Source organism: Polypterus senegalus, chromosome 1 (genome assembly GCF_016835505.1).
Source record: "Polypterus senegalus isolate Bchr_013 chromosome 1, ASM1683550v1, whole genome shotgun sequence".
Lineage (NCBI taxonomy): Eukaryota > Metazoa > Chordata > Cladistia > Polypteriformes > Polypteridae > Polypterus > Polypterus senegalus.
In genome coordinates, this window is record NC_053154.1 from 332,770,448 (window position 1) to 332,792,383 (window position 21,936).

General features: G+C 43.5%; 1 protein-coding gene across 1 annotated transcript in view; it reads left to right on the forward strand.

The window, feature by feature from the left end:
* Window positions 1-21,936, forward strand: part of pik3c2a (phosphatidylinositol-4-phosphate 3-kinase, catalytic subunit type 2 alpha) — a 231,006-nt gene that overhangs the window by 96,080 nt on the left and 112,990 nt on the right. The window contains exons 3-5 of the mRNA XM_039740786.1: window positions 14,437-14,537; window positions 14,955-15,112; window positions 16,144-16,157. Coding sequence (XP_039596720.1) covers window positions 14,437-14,537; window positions 14,955-15,112; window positions 16,144-16,157 — 273 coding nt within the window. The remainder of the gene's footprint in view (window positions 1-14,436; window positions 14,538-14,954; window positions 15,113-16,143; window positions 16,158-21,936) is intronic.

Below are 21,936 nucleotides of genomic sequence, written 5' to 3' on the forward strand. Positions count from 1 at the left end.
CAGAGGCATCACGTTACTTTGCATGGGGGGCGGTGGTCGAGATTTTCGGCAAGCTGGATCTGCCCGCCCATGTGGACACCCGCAATCTGTGGCCGCCAATCAATTGCCGCGATTGTACACGCACATCGGTCGGTGGCAAAATCGGCCACGGATCGCTCGTATTTGGGGGCCTTAACTCTCGCTGATAATTAGGTAAATGTTTTTTGCAGGACTAGAGACACTTGTATAAGTGAAGGGAATAAACTTGAACTTTAAACCTGATTATGGGATTCAAACACGATTCCTGATTTCCCTTGAAGTGCCCCTCCCCCCTGCCCTATCTTCACAAGATAAGAACACAAAGGAAAAAGCAGCAGCTTCTGCCTCTCTCTGCTATAAGAGCTTAGAAGAACTTGGTGGAACAGCTTCCTGCATTTCCATTCAACTGTAAGTGTTCATATTTATTTTAAAACTGCATGGCTCCTTGTCTGTATGAGGGAAGGCTGTGTACACACGTGTCTGGACAAAACTACATGGCTGCTATCTGTAGGTTTGTTAGTGTGCAGGAATGTATAAAAGTTAGTGCAGATTGTTTATATGCTTCTGATTACTAGTATGTGCATAGGACAAATCGTATCTAGGTTTAATGCTGGGCTAGATAGCTTATTTGTATGTATAAAGCCATGTTGTATGTATGTATGTTTGCTTAGAAAAAGACTTTTTATATTTAAAATTGAAGCATATGCCAGTTAGTATAAAATATTTAATATTTTAGTGAAGGAGGCATCCTATTAAGAATGGCAAAAAGACTGTCAACAACGACAAACACAACAAAGTCTGCTGTTTATGAGCACTTTACATTATCAAGTGATGGGAAACAACATGTGTGCCAATGTATTCAAAATGATGATGATGAAAAACAATGTGATGCAAAAATTAGCAGTTTCAGTGGGCCTGATAAAAATGCACCTACAAGAGCATCAAATTTGAAAAGACACAGCGTTTTCATCCCAAAGTATTAGAAGCTGTGAATGAGAAAGATAGCAATGAAACCCACCAACATCTAGTTCTGTGCCAAAAAACGTTCAGAAATCTACTGGAACCCAATCACAAATAAGAAAATTCTTCACATCTGACAAAGTTACCGTAACAATGACACCAGAAAAATCCAAAACCCACATTATTGAAATGGTAGTAAAGAATAGTCTACCACTATCCTTCTGTTCTCACTCAGGCAGCCTTTTTAGGCCTAAATGGAGAAATGGCTAAAAAACTTGGTGTTTGTCTGGAAAGAGAAAATATAAGGAAACTTATAATTGAGGAGGCCAAATGTAAAAAGGAAGAACTACGGAAAGTTCTGAAAGGACGTTTTCTCTTCATTAAAATGGATGCATGCACACGTCACAGGGTCAATTATTTTGGTATTAATGTGAGATGTGAAAATAACAAAACAATAACACAGACCTTGGGATTAAAGGACACCCAGGCACATCACTCAAGTGACTATCTTCAGAAGTTAGTGGAGGGTGTTCTAGAAGATTTTGAAATTAAAAAGGAACAGATTCTTTGTTTTGTGACAGATAATGCTTCTAATATGTTGAGCACAATTGAGAAGATGAACAAAGATGAAGAAAGTGGCACAGAGTTATTAGAGTTAGAGGAAGACTGCTCTGAAAGTATTGGAAAAAATGAAGAGAATACTGACATTGTGGATAACATTGTTGAAGAAGCATTGAAGCTTGCTACTATTCACCATATGAGATGTGCTGTTCATACTCTGCAGCTTGCTATAAGAGATGGACTAAAAGATCGCCATGCAGCTACATTGATTGGGAAATTAAGGCAAGTAGCTATCTCAGCGAGGGCACCAAAAACGGATGCAATTTTGAAGAGACGTGCAGGAAAAGGAGCCATTTTGAATCAGACAACACGCTGGAGAAGCACTTATTTGATGGTGAAGCGTTTGCTTGAACTTAGACTTCCTAGAAGAATTGGATAATGAGAATGTTGCTTTAACTGAAAGCCAGTGGGCACAAATAAAAGAGCTGGAAAACCTTCTTTCGCACCCCTTTACCGTCACCAAGAGGCTGCAATGTGACGATCTAACCCCCGGTAAATTCTTCTTGGAATGGAAGAGCCTGATGTATCGCCTGAACAAAAGTGGAGGGTTAATAGCTGATGGCATTGCATCTTCAGTGATGAAAAGAGAGAGTCTTTTGCTGGACAATGAAATCTTGTTAGCAGCTATTTATGTCGACCCAATAAGCCGAATTTTGTTGAACAGTGACCAGACTGCTACGGCAAAAAAGGCACTCTACGATTTAGCAGTTCGCATGAGGGGATTACTACCTGAAATACCTCCACAGGAGGAAGTTCAAAGCACTAGTGGTAACTCAGGATCATCCTCTTCAAATGAAGAGTTAGACTTTGATTCCTTCTTGGACAAAATGGAAGGAAAAGGAAAGCGACGTTGCATAAGCAATAAAGAACCAGTCAATGTCCAAATAAAGAAATTCCGGCAGGAGTTTTTTAAAGAACTAAAGGAAGTTGAAAAGTATGATCGCTCATCAAAACTTAGTGTTGAAGAAGCCATCCTTGTGTATCCTGAGATCATTGGTGATGTGGCTAGAATTGTAACGGCAATGCCACCCACCCAAGTCAGTGTTGAAAGATTATTTTCAGCTCTGAAAATAATCAAATCAGATTTAAGAGCCTCTATGAAAGAGGATCTGGCGGAAGCAATTCTGTTTCTTAGAACTCTACACTGATTTTAGATTGCATTGAAAGGGAACCCGAGGTCAGAGGAATATGGAGGCTGCCATATTTATTTCCTTTCCTTTAACTATTAACTGTATTCCAAGTTTAATATAGGTTTTCCAGATATTGTTTTTAGTTCACATAGTTAAGCTTTTTTTTTTGTTTTAAAAGTTAAAACTACCAAAGAATGAGGTTTGTATTTTTGAACCAATACATTTCCTGTTCCTGATTTTTATGCCTGCTATTACTATACAGACACTTGTTTTAAAAAAAAAATAAATAAAATAAAATAAGCAAAACCTTGTTTTCATTGTGTTTTATCTTTAATCTGGCATTATAGTAGAGTGTTGGCTTCCTAGCCAGTAGTTCTGTGGTGAAATGACATGTATGTTGCCTTCCTTTCCTTCAATGGATGTAGAAAATACATTAGCGTAGTATATACATACAGAGGAGTCGGAAGATTTAGAAACTGAGGAGTCGGAGTTGGAGCATTTATCTACCGACTCCACAGCCCTGGTTTCCTCACATGATCTGCTCACTTCAGGTCCTTCCACAACATTTCGATTGGATTAAGGTTAGGACTTTGACTTGGCCATTCCAAAACATTCACTTTATTCTTGAACCATTCTTTGGTAGAACGACTTGTGTGCTTAGGGTCATTGTCTTGCTGCATGACCCACCTTCTCTTGAAATTCAGTTCATGGACAGATGTCCTGACATTTTCATTTAGAATTCTCTGCTAAATTCAGAATTCATTGTTCCATCAATGAAGGCAAGCCGTCCTGGCCCAGATGCAGCACAACAGGCCCAAACAATGATACTACCACCACCATGTTTCAGAGATGGGATAAGGTTCTTATGCTGGAATGCAGTGTTTTCCTTTCTCCAAACAGAATGCTTTTGATTTAAACCAAAAACGTCTATTTTGGTCTCATCCGTCCACAAAACATTCTTCCAATAGCCTTCTGGTTTGTCCACGTGATCTTTAGCAAACTGCAGACAAGCAGCAATGGTGTTTTTTTTGGAGAGCAGTGGCTTTCTCCTTGCAACCCTGCCATGCACACCATTGTTGTTCAGTGTTCTCCTGATGGTGGACTCATGAATATGAACATTAGCCAATGTGAGAGAGGTCTTCAGTTGCTTAGAAGTTACCCTGAGGTCCTTTGTGACCTCACTGACTATTACGCGTGTGCCTTGCTCTTGGAGTGATCTTTGTTGGTCGACCACTCCTGGGGAGGGTAACAATGGTCTTGAATTTCCTCCATTTGTGCACAATCTGTCTGTCTGTGGATTGGTGGAGTCCAAACTCTTTAGAGATGGTTTTGTAACCTTTTCCAGCCTAATGAGCATCAACAACTCTTTTTGTGAGGTCCTCAGAAATCTCCTTTGTTCGTGCCATGATACACTTCCACAAACGTGTTGTGAAGAGCAGACTTTGATAGATCCTGTTCTTTAAATACCACAGGGTGCCCACTCACACCTGATTGGCATCCCATTGCCTCGAATTTCACCTTCAAACTAACTGATCATCTGTGAGGTTTACATACAGGTGCTGGTCATAAAATTAGAATATCATGACAAAGTTGATTTATTTCAGTAATTCCATTCAAAACGTGAAACTTGTATATTAGATTCATTCATTACACACTGACTGATGTATTTCAAATGTTTATTTCTTTGAATTTTGATGATTATAACTGACAACTAATGAAAGTCCCAAATTCAGTATCTTGGAAAATTTGAATATCAATTAAGACCAAAGCAAAAAGGATTTTTAGAAATGTTGGCCAACTGAAAGGTATGAACATGAAAAGTATGAGCAGGTACAGCACTCAATATTTAGTTGGGGCTCCTTTGGCCAGGATTACTGCAGCAATGCGGCATGGTGTGGAGTCGATCAGTCTGTGGCACTGCTCAGGTGTTATGAGAGCCCATGTTGCTCTGATAGTGGCCTTCAGCTCTTCTGAATTGTTGGGTCTGGCGTATTGCATCTTCCTCTTCACGATACCCCAGGTCAGGCGAGTTTGCTGGCCAATCAAGAACAGGGATACCATGGTCTTTAAACCAGGTACTGGTAGCTTTGGCACTGTGTGCAGGTGCCAGGTCCTGTTGGAAAATGAAATCTGCATCTCCATAAAGTTCGTCAGCAGCAGGAAGCATGAAGTGCTCTAAAACTTCCTGGTAGATGACTGCATTGACCTTGGACCTCAGAAAACACAATGGACCAACACCAGCAGATGACATGGCACCCCAAACCATCACTGACTGTGGAAACTTTACACTGGATCTCAAGCAACGTGGGTTCTGTGCCTCTCCTCTCTTCCTCCAGACTCTGGGACCTTGATTTCCAAAGGAAATGCAAAATTTACTTTCATCAGAGAACATAACTTTGGACCACTCAGCAGCAGTCCAGTCCTTTTTGTCTTTAGCCTAGTCGAGACGCTTCTGACGCTGTCTCTTGTTCAAGAGTGGCTTTGACACAAGGAATGTGACAGCTGAAACCCATGTCTTGCATACGTCTGTGCCTGGTGGTTCTTGAAGCACTAACTCCAGCTGCAGTCCACTCTTTGTGAATCTCCCCCACAGTTTTGTTTCACAATCCTCTCCAGGGTACAAGTGGTTATCCCTGTTGCTTGTACACTTTTTTCTTCCACATCTTGTCCTTCCTCTTCCTCTCTATTAATGTGCTTGGACACAGAGCTCTGTGAACAGCCAGCCTCTTTAGCGATGACCTTTTGTGTCTTGTCCTTCTTGTGCAAGGTGTCAATGGTTGTCTTTTGGACAACTGTCAAGTCAGCAGTCTTCTCATGATTGTGTTGCCTACAGAACTCGACTGAGAGACCATTTAAAGGCTTTTGAGTTAATTAGCTGATTAGAGTGAGTGTGGCACCAGGTGTCTTCAATATTGAACCTGTTCACAATATTCTAATTTTCTGAGATACTGAATTTGGGACTTTCATTAGTTGTCAGTTATAATCATCAAAATTAAAAGAGAGAAACATTTGAAATACATCAGTCTGTGTGTAATGAATGATTCTAATATACAAGTTTCACTTTTTGAATGGAATTACTAAAATAAATCAACTTTGTCATGATATTCTAATTTTATGACCAGCACCTGTACTTTTGCCACTCACAAATACGTAATATTCAATCATTTTCCTTAATAAATAAATGACCAAGTATAATATTTTTGTCTCATTTGTTTAACTGGTTTCTCTTTATCTACTTTTAGGACTTGTGTGAAAATCTGATGATGTTTTAGGTCATATTTATGCAGAAATCTAGAAAATTCTAAAGGGTTCCCTTTCAACTTTCAAGCACCAGTGTAAACCTGCATCAGTACAGCGGTGGACACTGGACATTTGAACACACAGGTTAACCAGAATCCCAATTAGGTTTAAGCCTTTACTTAGAATTCTGAGCCCTGAGAGACACTCGTGGTGAACACCAAGGCAGTTGATGGTGGTGTCACCATAGGCTTCTTGACAGTGTTCCTGACCAGTTTTCTCTTTGCCTTCTCATCAGTTTTGGAGGGACATCCTGTTCTTGCTAGCATCTCTGTGGTGCCTTGTGTTCTCCACTTGTTGATGATTGTCCTTGCTGTGGTATATATCTAATGGCTTGAATTTCTTTGTGCACCCCTGTCCTCATCGATACCTGTCAACAGTGAGATCCTGTTCATGTTTTGAAAGCTCTTTGCAGACCATGGCTTTTGCAGTAGCATGCCGCCAAGAAAAGTCTGGATAGATAGTCGGATAAGGACAGCTGAGCGTTATGTGGAGGCAGTCAGAGGCGCTTGAACCAATGGCAGGTGTAAACCCACTTCTATTTAACAGGGGATTGAATGTGATTGGTTGATTCTGAAAACATTTTGACGTGATAGGTCTTTAATTTTTTTTTTTTACATCATATACACCTGCCATTTTTATATCCACTCTATTGGTCCTTTATCTAAACCTTTATTGAATTTTACTCTTTTCATGTCCATCAACCTGTTTGTCTTGGTCTTTTTCATGTTGCCTCTTCAAACCTGTCCATCTCACTCTTTTCATTATCTGTTTTCTTTATGATATTTAGCGCCTTTCACGTTTACCTTTCCTCTCTGGCATATAGTGCCTTTCTTACCTGCCTGTTCTTTCTTCTTCAGGCTCACGATGGAAACCAGGGCATCCGCAAGCCCTAAACCCCCAAACACAATCACACCAAGAGTCCCAGGTTCAAATCAAGGATGGTTTATTCACCAATTCCTCCTCAAAGTAAGAAGAGCACACAATATGCAGGTGTTCACTCTCCACAATTCCTCTCTTCTTCTTATCACCCCACTGCCCTCCACCACTCGAGTGTTGCTCTACGTCCTCCCAGCTCCGATTCACCTGGAGTAGGAAGTGCGGTCCCTTTTATAACGGACCCGGGAGTCCTTCCCATGCCAGGGCGATTGCCTAATGGAAGAATGGAAGCACTTCTGGGTCATGCGGAAATTCCATAAATTGGGGAGCGCATCTCCCTACAGCGGCACCCATGGTCCCCAGCAGGGCTCTATTGCTGGACTACATCTCCCAGCATTCCCTGAATGGGCGCCTTCATGGAGGACTGCTGCCATCTTTCTGTTGTCACGGGGATAGAAGGTCTTTCTCTTTCCAGGTCGGGATGCCTGTCTGCCTTCAAGGAGCCTCCCGTCTGGCTAAGGAACCATCCCCTCTTCTGGCTGCAATGCCAGTCCAGCTCAGGTGGTATCTACAGTCTTTATTTCACTGAATGTGTCTTTCATACCAGTTTACCTGTCCATCTCCCTCTGTCTGCCTTTCAAGTCTATCTGCTCTTTCCTCCCTTTGTTTTATCATGTAGTGCAGTGTAGAGCTGCCGCCTTGCAGTAAGGAGGGTTTGTGTCATGGGTCCTCCCTGTGTGGAGTTTGCATGTTCTCCCCGTGTCTGTGTGGGTTTCCTCCCACAGTCCAAAGACATGAAATAGTGCTGTGAGGGATACCAGTTCATACTGAAAACCGTTTTTTATTTTTGTTATGATGTGGATTTTTCTTATATCACAACACCGGTTTAAATAGCCTAAACAACGTTCAGAACGAGGCGCAGTGGGAAACTGTTTAAGGGAGGACCTTTTTCACTGCTACACCGCTAAACACGCATGCAACGGAGTACACCATCTACTCAAAGCACCGTGATGTTCCAACAATGATGGATGGATTAAAAGCCAGAAGTCTGTATGACCATCAACATCAAATGACTCCATGGTGAGAACCCTAACTACAAAGAGGACTGTTTCATTTATGTTAGGTAGAATGTCCAGAGGGGACTGGGTGGTCCCGTGGTCTGGAACCCCTGCAGATTTTATTTTTTTTTTTCTCCAGCCGTCTGGAGTTTTTTTCTGTCCACTCTGGCCATCAGACCTTACTCCTTTTCTATGTTAACTAATGTTGTCTTATTTTAATTTCTTATTTTGTCTTTTATTTTTCTTTTCTTCAGTATGTAAAGTACTTTGAGCTACTTTTGCTATATAAATAAATGTTGTTGTTACACGCGTTAGTGGAGGTATCGAGCGGTGAAAATGGACAGGGAACATTCCGAAACTGAAGCTGTAGCAGACAATAAAGTTGAACATGATGACACACAAGAACTTTTGCTGAAAAAAGGATCCGTGTCTGTTGTCTGGAGATACTTTGGTTTTAAAAGGTCGGATGTGGACCAAACAACTATTTACTGCAAATGTTGTCAACTCAAGCAATTTGCTGCACCACCTTAGCCGCAAACATGCTTTGGAGTGCCATGAATGTGTGGAACTAAGATTGACACCCTGCACATCCTCAGGGAAAACTGAAAAAGCTAGAGGGCACTCAAGTCAGACGTCACTGTAGACGCGTTTGCTAGAGATACGGCCTGCGATTAAATAAAAAAGCAAGTGGTGGATCGCGATAACCAACGCCATTACAATCCATATAGCTAGTGTGTCAGTGCACAGAGACTGGTAACATTAACAGAAAGTGGAGTTGGTTTACAAAAAATATTTACTATTTATTCCTTTTCTAAGAGATGTTCAGTGACAAGCGCCTCTGGATATTTTACTAAGTCTAAATGAAAATATGTTGTCAAAATTATAGTTTAAGTTGTTTGCAAAAAGGTTCTGTATTTTGACATGCAATGTGAGCCTTCTCTTCATTCGTGCCACCCCCTTGAAAACTATCGTTTATGGGACCATGCAAACCTGTATTAATACTTGTGTGCACATTAAAATGTACAATTCTCATGATAGTGGAATAGTGATAGTGATTCTCAGCCAGACTACACCAGTAATTGCAGTGGAAAATGGGATCAACATCCACTCATGCATGGGGAAAAAATACTGTCGAATACCATGAATTTGGTAGAATCTTGAAAAATACCGTGATATAGAATTTTGTTTAGACCGCCCAGCACTAAGATGAAAGTTAGGTGGATTGGTGATCCTAAATTGGCCTGTGTGTGTGTTCACCGTGCGGTGGACTGGCGCCCTGTCCAGGGTTTGTTCCCGTCTTGTGCCCTATACTAGCTGGGATAGACTCCAGCAGACACCCGCGCCACTGTTAAGAACAAAGTGGTTTAGAAAATCTGTTGTTCTGCAGCTCTCAGTTCTCCTAGGACCTTTTGTGTCTTCTGTCCTCCCCTCTTTATCTTACTCTCTGATTTTATAGCGTCTTTCGTATACACCTACAGTGCGTACGGAAAGTATTCAGACCCCCTTCAATTTTTCACTCTTTGTTATAGTGCAGCCATTTGCTAAAATCATTTAAATTAATTTTTTTCCCTCATTAATGTACACACAGCACCCCATGTTGACAGACAAAAAAAAGAATTTTTGAAATTGTTGCAGATTTATTAAAAGAGAAAAACTGAAATATCACCTGGTCCTAAGTATTCAGACCCTTTGCTCAGTATTTAGTAGAAGCCCCCTTTTGAGCTCATACAGCCATGGGTCTTCTTGCAAAAGATGCCACAAGTTTTTCACACCTGGATTTGGGGATCCTCTGCCATTCCTCCTTGCAGATCCTCTCCAGTTCTGTCAGGTTGGATGGTAAACGTTGGTGGACAGCCATTTTTAGGTCTCTCCAGAGATGCTAAATTGGGTTTAAGTCGGGGCTCTGGCTGGGCCATTCAAGAACAGTCACAGAGTTGTAGTGAAGCCACTCCTTCGTTATTTTAGCTGTGTGCTTAGGGTCATTGTCTTGTTGGAAGGGAAACCTTCGGCCCAATCTGAGGTCCTTAGCATTCTGGAGAAGGTTTTTGTCCAGGATATCCCTGTACTTGGCCGCATTCATCTTTCCCTCGATTGCAACCAGTCGTCCTGTCCCTGCAGCTGAAAAACACCCCACATCATGATGCTGCCACCGCCATGCTTCACTGTGGGGACTGTACTGGACAAGTGATGAGCAGTGCCTGGTTGTCTCCACACATACAGCTTAGAATTAAGGCCAAAAAGTTCTATCTTGGTCTTATCAGACCAGAGAATCTTATTTCTCACCATCTCCGAGTCCTTCAGGTGTCTTTTAGCAAACTCCATGCGGGCTGTCATGTGTCTTGCCTCTCCTCATTGTGTGGAGACAACCAGGCACGGCTCATAACTTGCCCAGTACAGTCCCCACAGTGAAGCATGCGGTGACGACTGGTTGCAATCGAGGGAAAAATGAATGCGGCTAAGTACAGGGATATACTGGACAAAAACCTTCTCCAGAGTGCTAAGGACCTCAGACTGGGCCGAAGGTTTACCTTCCAACAAGACAATGACCCTAAGCACACAGCTAAAATAACGAAGGAGTGGCTTCACAACAACTCTGTGACTGTTCTTGAATGGCCTAGCCAGAGCCCCGACTTAAACCCAATTGAGCATCTCTGGAGAGACCTAAAAATGGCTGTCCACCAACGTTTACCATCCAACCTGACAGAACTGGAGAGGATCTTGAAGGAGGAATGGCAGAGGATCCCCAAATCCAGGTGTGAAAAACTTGTGGCATCTTTCCCAAGAAGACTCCTGGCTGTATGAGTTCAAAAGGGTTCTTCTACTGAATTCTTTGGACCATGTGATATTTCAGTTTTTCTTTTTTAATAAATCTACAACAATTTCAAAAATTCATTTTTTGTCTATCATATGTGCTGTGTGTACATTAATGAGGGAAAAAATTAATTTAAATGATTTTAGCAAATGGCTGCAATGTAACAGAGTGAAAAATTGAAGAGGGTCTGAATACTTTCCGTGCCCACTGTATCTTTTCTTCCTCAGTCTTTATTTCACGTGTGACCTTTCGTATCTTTGTCCTCATTTTTTTATTTCAGCCTTTAACATATATAGTGTCTTTCACTTGTACTGTATCTGCTGTTCTTCAGTCTTGATTTCACATGTCACCTTTCAGATCTGTCCACACCTTTTGTGTGCCTTTGTTGTCTCCTCTTTGTCTTGTATGCACCTGTATATTCATATCCACCTGTCTTTTTTTCATCAGTCTTTGTTTCATATCTTTGTCCTGTTTTTATTTTAGTCTTTAACATATAGTGCCTCTCATACGTGTCTGTTCTTTCTTCCCCAGCCTTTATTTCATAAATAGCATGTCTTCCTTTGCCATCTCAGTCATCTTTTCCAGTTATCGCTGCGCCTTTTCATGTCTCCCTGATGTTTATGCGTCACCCAGTCTCAAAATGGAGCGGTGCTTGTTGCAGGTACTGGAAGATGTGCAGCCCAGCCCAACAGAGGAAGTGTGGTGTCAAAGACACCATTCATAACGGCCATTGTTTCAGTGGCATCTATTGTGTTGTTGAGTTCCTGTTGGCTCTCTACTTTTGTCGGCTTACTGGAAGTGCACACGTCCCAGGAGCAGCAGGCTCCAAAGGCGGTTTGTCGGCTTCCATGTCTCTGAAGCGGCATGTGGTGTTCCCCGGGCTCCTCTTTCTTTTTAAATCCTGCTTGTAATGAACTCTCTAGATGGGTAATAGAAGTGGCAGCTATCAGATATTCTTGGTAAGTGTGTGTTGTCGGGGTTCATAAGCAGTTTGAGGAAGGCAAGTTAACAAGAAATTAGGACGGGCAAATGATGAAATGCAGCTTTGAGAGCCGTGTGGGGACGTTTCGCGTTGATTTTATTTTAATAGCCAGGCAGCACTGCAGAGGTGTTGATCTTGACAGCTCTGGTTCATTTCTAAATGTCAGGCGTGCAGAGATATTTACTGGAGTGCTGGCTGCGGTTTTTTTACTTGGCTGTCTTGTCAGAATGTTGAAGATCTACTTTTATTGATCTGTCTTTTCAAAAAGGGGCCGTGTGTTTGAATAAAGATTCATTCTTCTAGAACACCCTTCATGACAAGTGTGATCAAAGGCACAAAGGACGGCAGGAACAAGGAAGTGACGCCTCGCACGTCAAGGCAGCAGTGAGGCATGAGGGCGGCGGGCAGGGAAGAGGAGTGGGAGTAGGGGGGTTCGGAGCGAACGTTTCAATGTATTTCAGATATGCTGCTCAGAAAAATGAAAGGAACCCTTTTGAATTTGAGTAAAGCATCAAGTCAGTGACTCTTGGGGGCTATTGATGTGGTCCGTGAAGTAGTAGAGGGGCTTGTTCATCAGTTTCAGGTACACTTGGGTGGGGTCAACAAAGAGAAGACCCCCAAAACAGGAATGAATGGTTTAACAGGTGGAGGGAGGCCAGTGACATTTTTCCCTCCTCATCAGTGTCACTACTGGTAGCATGAGGCCATACCTGGACCCTACAGAGGTGGCACAGGTAGGATGGCACATCAATACCATGTGTCATTGCCAGAAGGTTTGCTGTGTCTCCCAGCACAGTCTCAAGGGCATGGAGGAGATTCAGGAGACAGGCAGGCAGTGACTCTAGGAGAGCTGGACAGGGCCCCTCGTAGAAGGTCCTTAACCCATCAGCAGGACCCACCAGTATCTGTTCATTTGGGCAAAGAGGAATAGGATGAGCACTGGCAGAGCCTACAAGATGACCTCCAGCAGGCAGGCAGGCAGGCCACTGGTGTGAATGTCTCTGACATCTCAGACAATCAGAAACAGGGCCCGACGTCCTCTACTGGGCACCATGGAGTTCGATTGGCATTTGCCATAGAATACCAGAATTGGCAGGTCCACCACTGGCGCCCTTTGCTTTTCACCCTAAGCACATGTGACAGACGTGAAAGGGTCTGGAGAAGCCATGGAGAACGTTATGCTGCCTGTAACATCGTTCAGCATGACTGGTTTCGTGGGGGATCAGTGATGGTCAGTCTGGGGAGGCATATCCATGGAGGTACACACAGACCTCTACAGGCTAGACAACGGTGGGCACCTTGACTGCCATTACGTATCGGGATGAAATCCTTGAACCCATTGTCACACCCTATGCTGGTGCAGTGGCTCCTGGGTTCTTCCTGGTACACGACAATGCCCGACTCATCATATGGCGAGAGGATGAAGGAATTGATCCCATTGACTGGCCCCACGCTCACTCGCCTGACCTCAATCCAATAGAACACCTCTGGGTGGGACATTATGTTTCGGTCCATCCAACGCCTCAGACTGTCCAGGAGCTCAGTGATGCCCTGGTCCAGATCTGGGAGGAGATCCTCCAGGACACCATCTCTCATCTCATTAGGACGTGGTCAGGCATGGAGGGGGGCATACAAACTACTGAGGACAATTTGGAGTTACTGCAATGAAATTGTGGCAAAATGGACTTGCCTGCTGCATCATTTTGTTCCCTTTGGTTTTCGGGGTGTCATTGAATTCCGACTTCTGTAGGTTGATCCTTTTCATTTCCACCCTCTCGTTCCTCACACATCACCGTATCAGTCCATAGCAGCAGAGGTAGCCAGCAGGAGTTTTTTCACCATTGAGATCTGATGTGTCTTCATAGTTCCTTAAATTTTTTTGAGCAGTTCATATTAGTGAAAATAAATTCTTATTTAAAGGTACAGACTGACATAACATTTGTAAGTTGCCTCACAGTCAATTTTTTTATTAAATTATGTAATATTGCACTGTTTTACAAATCTGTTTTTCTCACATCCCTTCCAAAATCGGCCTTTTTGTAATTTTAAATGGCTAGCTGGTATCGTCACAAGTAAAACTCACCATCTTCTTGGTTTTTAAACACAGCTCTAGGTTTGTAGGGTATACTGGACAATCCAAAATTAAAAACGATGCAGTTATCAGCATTTTAGTATTTAGTGCAAGTAAACATCTGACATAAATCTCTGAATAAAAGTGTTAAAAACCAAAGGCACCCATGATATGAAGAAGTGGCTCATTGTTTTGATGTGGACTTTTAAAAATCTCAGCTTTACAAACTCCGTTATTTTAATACTCCCCTCCGATAGTAAAATGATCTCCAAGGGTGACTTGCCAGGTTCACGTTGGTCGTTGGCTTAACCCTAGGAGCTCGGTGTACTTAGTGCTCATTTGTGAAACGTCTCAGTGGGGCCTCCTGTCTTAAGGACATTGACCAGGCCAGGCCCGTTACCTTGGTGGCACCGCTGAGCTTTTAACTCCTACGAAGAGCTGAAGCTTCTGTCAAGTTTGTGACTGTTGTGATGTACCCGTAAAAAACAAGTGTTATCATTTTTCACATCTAACACAAGTGTGAAGACAGGAAAGGGTTGTGTGCGTCCAACCAAGTAATTGCTTGAACAGGTGTCTGAAACTTTTCTTTTTTTTTTATTCTTGTGCAGGTGGACCAAGAAACCGGAAGAATTCAAAATGCTGATAAAATCCTTGAAGAGATGGCAACACAGAATGAAGAGCTGCAAGACTTCTTCAAAGAAGTCACAAAGTAAGGTCCGGGTAAACGGTAAAGAGAGTCCTTGTTGTGTTAAATTGATGTGATCTTCCCCTGAACTCCGCTCTGCATCTGCCAATTGTCCCCATGTGTGAACACGTGCCCTGTGAGGAACTGGCATCCCCACTGAGTATGTGAGAACGGAAAAAAAAGGATGAATGGCATTGGATTGTGTGGCTGCATCCCATTACAGTTTTCATTCCAGTTAGGAAAAGAAGTGTGACAACCAGCATGGGGCTAAAGGTGACAAGTTGTGAAAGCAGCTTCTGTAGGGACAAGGGGCTGAAGTGCCACACATTTGATGTCTTGTGTTTTGAGCTTCTCTGTTAGTGTCAAATAATTTAGTGAGTAATCTTTATTCTTTGCCTTGCCTTTAAACAGCATAAATCTTAATCCTTTTATCACCTTTAGGTTGAGATCCCAGTACCCACATGATGACATGTCCACTAACCCTGGCTACATCCTAAGTCCCGTGATGCTTGAGAGAGATTTGAAAGGAGAGAGCAGCAGTGTCAAGGTTTCCATAGAGACAGGAGGCTCCCAGCAGCCCATCACGTTCACCTGTGACGGTACGTTCTGTATTGAGTATTTGCCCCTATTTTATGTATTTGTCTCACAACAGTGGGTTCAAATCATCAAACAAAATGTAGTCTGCTATATAATAAAACACTACTGTGTGTGTATGGGCCCAGTCTCTCAGAGTGATCTGATTGGTCAGATGGCCTTTCACATGATTGGTCAGTTTGACTTTGGTGATGCAATCAAAAGTGTGAGACACACAAGGAGGAGTTAAAGCCTAGGAGGTACCCTGAGAGTTGCCTTCAAAGATGGGAAGTATAAAAGCAAACAGGAGGCAAACAAAGCACCTTGAAATGACAGGGAGAAGTGACGCTCAAGAGAGAAGGCGTTGGTTCTAGTGAGGTTCAGACTCGCAAGGATATGAAGGAAAGGTGCTGAAGGAATTCGCAGGGCAAGAGAGGTCACATAACATATTACATTCCTTGGCCCTTACTAGATAAAGGGAACCACAGCAAACACGTGAAACCCGAAATACATAGATTTGTTTAAAGAGACAGGAAACAAATTGTTTTGAACATTAGAATTGTACAAAGTATACACTGGTAAGTAGCTGATCAGTCTTAGTCATTGAAGTATTAACAGAGATGCATCATTGCTTCCTGTCGTGCTATATGGTTGTGAGACATGGACGCTTTTGGTACCGTGTCTCTCTGGAAAATCCTTGGGTACCGTTGGTTTGACTTTGTGTTGCTCTAGGAGTCCCGAGTGAGGCACATTACCTGCATTGTGAGGGAGCGTCAGTTACTGCACTACGGCCATGTGGCACGTTTCCCAGAGGGTGATCCGGCTTGTAGGATCTTCATTGTTGGGAACCCGAGTGGCTGGACCAGGTCAAAGGGTCGCCCACATAACACCTGGCTGCGGCAGATAGAGGGTCATTTCTGGATGGTGGGACTGGACCGCGTATCTGCCTAGGGGGTTGCCAACTGGGATCACGAGCCATTTTGTAGTGTGGTGGGTGTGGCAACGCGCTGTACAAGTGCATGCTCCCCCACTTGATTTGACTTGATCATTGGTTCAGATATGGTGCACGTTGTAAGTTACTGTGTCCCGGGACAGCTGGATCAACTCACTTTGATTTGACACTTAAAAAGCTTGTCACAGCTGTTGCCTCTTTTTTGTTGCGCTTCTCCTCATTCTCTTCATTTTCCTTCTTCAAAGGGTCGCAAGTCTTGTAACTGCGTGACTCCTTTAAGGTTCTTATTGCTGTTTTATGCTCAGACTGCTGTGCAGCTGCTCTTTGAATGTTTGTCTCTCTGACGAAGAGGGCAAATGTCCAACTAGTGAGCTATTAACATGTTTGTCTTCAAGTAAAGATGAGAAAGTCTGCCTTTAGGTTTTGAGGCTTCAAAGCTTACCTGGTGTGTAGATTTTCCACCTCCCAGCACTTGGACAGTGATTCAGTTCCTGAATTAGATGTTAAAGGGTTCCATCCACAGGTTGTTAGGAGACTTGCACACTGTGAATTGCCTTTGTGGCTGAATGTATCATCCAGTGGACTAAGGACTCATGTGACCCTGATTAAGCAGTCCTAAGTACAGTGATGGCGAGCAGCGACGCTCATTTTTGTGTGTCTGTAGAAAAGAGACTTGAGTGCGACTGTCATCATCTGCAGCTTTGGCTGTTAGTGCAGAGGCTGTTTGAAGTGTCAGTGTCCAATGTAATATCTTATGACCCTTCATTTACAGTGCCTTGCAAAAGTATTCACCCCTCGGTGTTTGTCCTGTTTTGTTACATCACAGTCTGGAATTAAAGTGGATTTCCATTTAGATTCTATGTAATGAACATAACAATATAGTCCAAACTGTTGAAGTGAAATAGAAAATAAAATACCTTATGTATTATAAAAAAAAACAAGTAAATCCAGAAATGTTGGGAGTGCACATGTATCCATCCCCTTTTCTGTGAAACCCCTCAATAAGATATGGTCCAACCAGTTAACTTCAGAAGTCACAACAATAGTTGACAAGGATCTTCCTGTGTGCAGTCAAAGTGTCACGTGATTTTTGTATAAACAGACCTGTTCTGAAAGGCCTCTGACTCTGCAACTCCACTAAGCCAGCAACATGAAGACCAAGGAGCACTCCAGACAGGACTGAGATGATGATGTGGAGAAGCAGAAATTACGGTTGGGTTACAAAAAAAATATATATATCCTACGGAGCACCATTTAAACCCATTGTAACAAAATGAAAGAATGTGGCACCACTACAAACTTGACAAGAGAATGCTGCCCACCAAAACTCGCAGACCAGTCAAGGAGGGCATTGGAGGTTCAATGAAGACACCAAGGATAACACTAAAGGAGCTGCAAAGATCCCCAGCGGAGAACCACTTTAGGCCATTCAAACCACCGAGTGTTGTGGGACTTTAGGGAAGAGTGGCTAGATGAAATCCATTGCTTGAAGACAAAAAATAAGAAAACACGTTTGGAGCAGCAGCACATGGTGGTCTCCCCAGACACATGGAAGAAGGTTCTCTGGTCAGATGAGACTAAAATTGAACTTTTTGGCCATCGTGGAAAATACCCTGTGTTGTGCAAACCCAACACTTCCTATCACCCTGAGACCACCATTCCAACAGTGAAGTATGGAGGTGGCAGCATTGTGTTGTGGGGGACAGAAAAACTGGTCAGGAGTGAAGGAAAGACGGGCGGAACTAAATACGGGGCAATTCTTGAGGACGGCCTGTATCAGTCTGACAGAGATTTGAGATTGGAACAAAGGTTCACCTTCCAGCAGGAGAATGAATGACCCTAAACAGACTGCTAAAGTGACACTAGAGTACTTTAAAGGGACACATTGAAATGTCTTGGAATGGCTTCATCAAATCCCAGACCTCCATCCAGTGGGAAAACTGTCACATGACTTGAAGATTGCTGGAAACCAGCATAAGCCATAGAACCTGAAGGAGCTGGAGCAGATTGACTTTAAAAATGGGCAAAAATCCTAATGGCCAAATGTGCCAAGCTAGTAGAGGCCTTCAACAAGTGACGTGCAGCTGGAATTGCAGCAAAATGGGGCTCTTCAAAGTACAGACTGGAGGAAGGTGAATACCTATACTCGCTCAGGATTCGTTTTTGGTCCTAATTACTGTTTGTGTTACATTAAAAATATTATTCACCTTCAAAGTGATAGGCATATTGTGTAAATCAAATGGTGCTAACCCAACAAGTCAAGTCAAGTCAAGTTGGGGAGCATGCACTGGTGTTGCCGCACCCACTACACGATGAAACAACTCATGATCCCGTTTGGCAACACCCCAGGCAGACATGGTCCAGTCCCACCCTCCAGAAATATCCCTCTATCTGCCGCAGCCAGGGGTTATGTGGGCGAACCCCTTGTCCTGGTCCAGCCACTTGGGTCCCCAACCATGAGGATCTTATGGATCACCCTCTGGGAATCGCGCCACATGGCCATAGTGCCGTAACTGACGCTCCCTCACAATGCAGGTCATGTGCCTCATTTGGGACTCCATGAGCAACACAAAGTCAAACCAACAGTACCCAAGGATGTTTCGGAGAGACACAGTGCCAAAGGAGTCCAGTCTTCGTCTCAGGTCACTGGATAGTGTCCATGTCTCACAAACAGGGAGCATCAGGACTCTAAAGACTTGGACCTTCGTCCTTTTGCATAGATATTGGGAGGGCCACACACCCCTTTCCAGCGACTTCATGCTCTCCCAGTCCGTCTACTGACTTCATAGGAAGAGTCACCAGAGACATTAACTTTCACTGCCAAGGTAAGTAAATCCTAACCCAACCACATAAAAGAATCCATTTTAATTTCTGGTTGTCATGCGACAAAACAGAACAAACACCAAGGGAAGTGAATACTTTTGCAAGGCACACTATACATTGCAAATGTTCTACATAAACTATTACTTGTATATCCTTTTTCCTGGCTCCTCTTTTACGACCAATGTTCTTTTAAAATTTTTATTTTAATGTCCATTCATTTCTTTATCCTTAAAGTTTTATTCTTATGGCTGTCAAATTGAATCTTACTATTTGAATATAATTCAAATGTATTAAAACTTTTCTCAGAAGGCAAAAACTGATGTTCAGGTATAAAAGAACGGTAGTTTGCTTTACCCCACTCCAATGCTGGCAACGTGACACTCACTCATTCTGTATCAGGGGTACTCGGCTCTGGTCCTGGAGGCCCCTCAGTGTCTGCAGGTTTTCATTCCAACCATTTTGGTCTTTTGAAGCCTGGACCTAGAAGATAATGAAACTTGGTTTTTAATTCTGTATTACTTGCTAATGCCTTCATTTTTCCAAAACAAATCTTTATCACCTTGTAGAAGTTTCACTTTTTGAAAACCTTCTATGTATGTGTGGTGGTCCTGAACAGATTGGTAGCTCTTGGTCCTTCCCTTGTCTCTCATTTATACATCTCATAATGCGAGTACACAGGTTTAAAGCTGGTGGCTCCTTTGTCATTTGCAACTCATTATTAACTGATGGTTGGGTAAGAAAACGGGGACAATTCCAACCCAAATGCTGAATTGTAACAAGCAAGTTAACTAAGACTAAGCCCAAAAAACACACTACTTTAGTGGGAAATAAACAGGTTCTAGCTAAAAATTTGGTTAAAGCAAAAACCTGCAGCCACTGTGGACCTCTAGGACTGGAATTGAGTAATCCTGACATATAAGGTATTGCTGTTTTTAATTGTGACCTGTAAGGTGTGTCTCACATTCCAAGCCCCAACTGACCGTGATGCCAGTCCTGGGTTTTATTTTGAAGAAGTACCTCAAAAGCAGGTTTCTTTTCTTCCATAATAGCACATGCACAATTCTTTCTCTTCCTTTCCTGACTTCATCTTCCCTGAGAAAGCCGTCGAGGCCGGACCTGAGAGCACCCAGGAAAGAAAGCACTTCCAGGGAAGCCTGAACCTCCATTAAACAGGGTTAACCTTCTCTCAGTAACAGCAGCCAGTGGCAGCACACACAGACCCTCCAACAGAACTATGACTCCCATGCAATCCTGAGGGTGTCCAAACCAAAGCCATACCAGAAGGACATTTCACCTAGCCAGTGATCTGGTCTTCCTATGTCCATTTGTTATCTCTGCTTCCCAACTGAGGTTGGAAACTGCGCCCATCTGTCTATGTTGTCTCTCCATAGTGACTTCCTAACTGGGACAGTGAGCAGCAGGCATTATAGTCAGGACGCCTATCCATCTTTGGGTTTGGTTTTCTTTTTTATTTAGCAATGCTTAGTTTTGAAAAGCACTGTACAATGGCATGCTACTTAAACAATATTTAATAATATAGCAGATACAACTATTTACTTTACACTGAAAACAATGGAAAAGTATAAATACAAAAGAGGAAAAACGGGGGAATCCTGTGGGGGGTGCTCTGGGAGTATGGTGTACCGGACCCCCTGATAAGGGCTGTTCGGTCCCTGTACAACCGGTGTGAGAGCTTGGTCCGCATTGCCGGCAGTAAGTCGAGCCCGTTTCCAGTGAGAGTTGGACTCCGCCAGGGCTGCCCTTTGTCACCGATTCTGTTCATAACTTTTATTGACATAATTTCTAGGCGCAGCCAGGGTGTTGAAGGGGTCCGGTTTGGTGGACTCAGGATTGGGTCACTGCTTTTTGAAGATGATGTTGTCCTGTTTGCTTCATCAGGCCGTGATCTTCAGCTGTCTCTGGATCGGTTCGCAGCTGAGTGTGAAGCGGCTGGGATGAGAATCAGCACCTCCAAATACGAGAGCATGGTCCTCAGCCGGAAAAGGGTGGAGTGCCCTCTCAGGGTTGGGGGAGAGATCCTGCCCCAAGTGGAGGAGGTCAAGTATCTCGGGGTCTTGTTCACAAGTGAGGGAAGAATGGAGTGTGAGATTGACAGGCAGATCGGTGCGGCATCCGCAGTGATGCGGGCTCTGCATCGGTCTGTCGTGGTGAAAAAGGAGCTGAGCCGTAAGGCAAAGCTCTCAATTTACCAGTCGATCTACGCTCCTACCCTCACCTATGGTCATGAGCTGTGGGTAGTGACCGAAAGAACGAGATCGCGAATACAAGCGGCTGAAATGAGTTTCCTCCGCAGGGTGTCTGGGCTTTCCCTTAAAAATCTGGTGAGGAGCTCAGAGTAGAGCCGCTGCTCCACCGCATCGAGAGGAGTCAGATGAGGTGGCTCGGGCATCTGATCAGGATGCCTCCTGGACGCCTCCCTGGTGAGGTGTTCCAGGTACGTCCAACCGGGAGGAGGCCCCGGGGAAGACCCAGGACACGCTGGAGGGACTATGTCTCCCGGCTGGCCTGGGAACGCCTTGGGATTCTCCCGGAAGAGCTGGAAGAAGTGGCCGGGGAGAGGGAAGTCTGGGCCTCTCTGCTTAAGCTGCTGCCCCCGCGACCTGACCTCGGATAAGCGGAAGTGGATGGATGGATGGAGAAACAAAAAGCAAAACAAGATTTGTTCACCAAACTAACCTAAACTTTGTTGTCTAACCACTAAGATGGCCTCCTGACCTAGTATAGAAAAGCCATTCATCCCTGCCAGGATGCCATTCCACCCATGCCTTTCCAGCACATCAGATGCCCCTTTGCACATCATCCTCTGGTTCTGTTTGGCCTGAGCCTATTCATGTTTTTGAATGCTTAGCTGTTACCATCACAAGTAAAATGGACAGCCTTCTGCTTCTTAAACGCAAAGCCCCTTTTTTCTTTCCCACTGCTGTGTTGTTCAGTCTGCAGTTGTTCAAAGAACACAATTTAAAACATTTGTCCAACATGCACTTTCAGCTCAGGCTCCCTCTCTCTGACACCCTAAGGCTATCGCTTTGGTCCTGATCCTGTTCATTCTTAAAC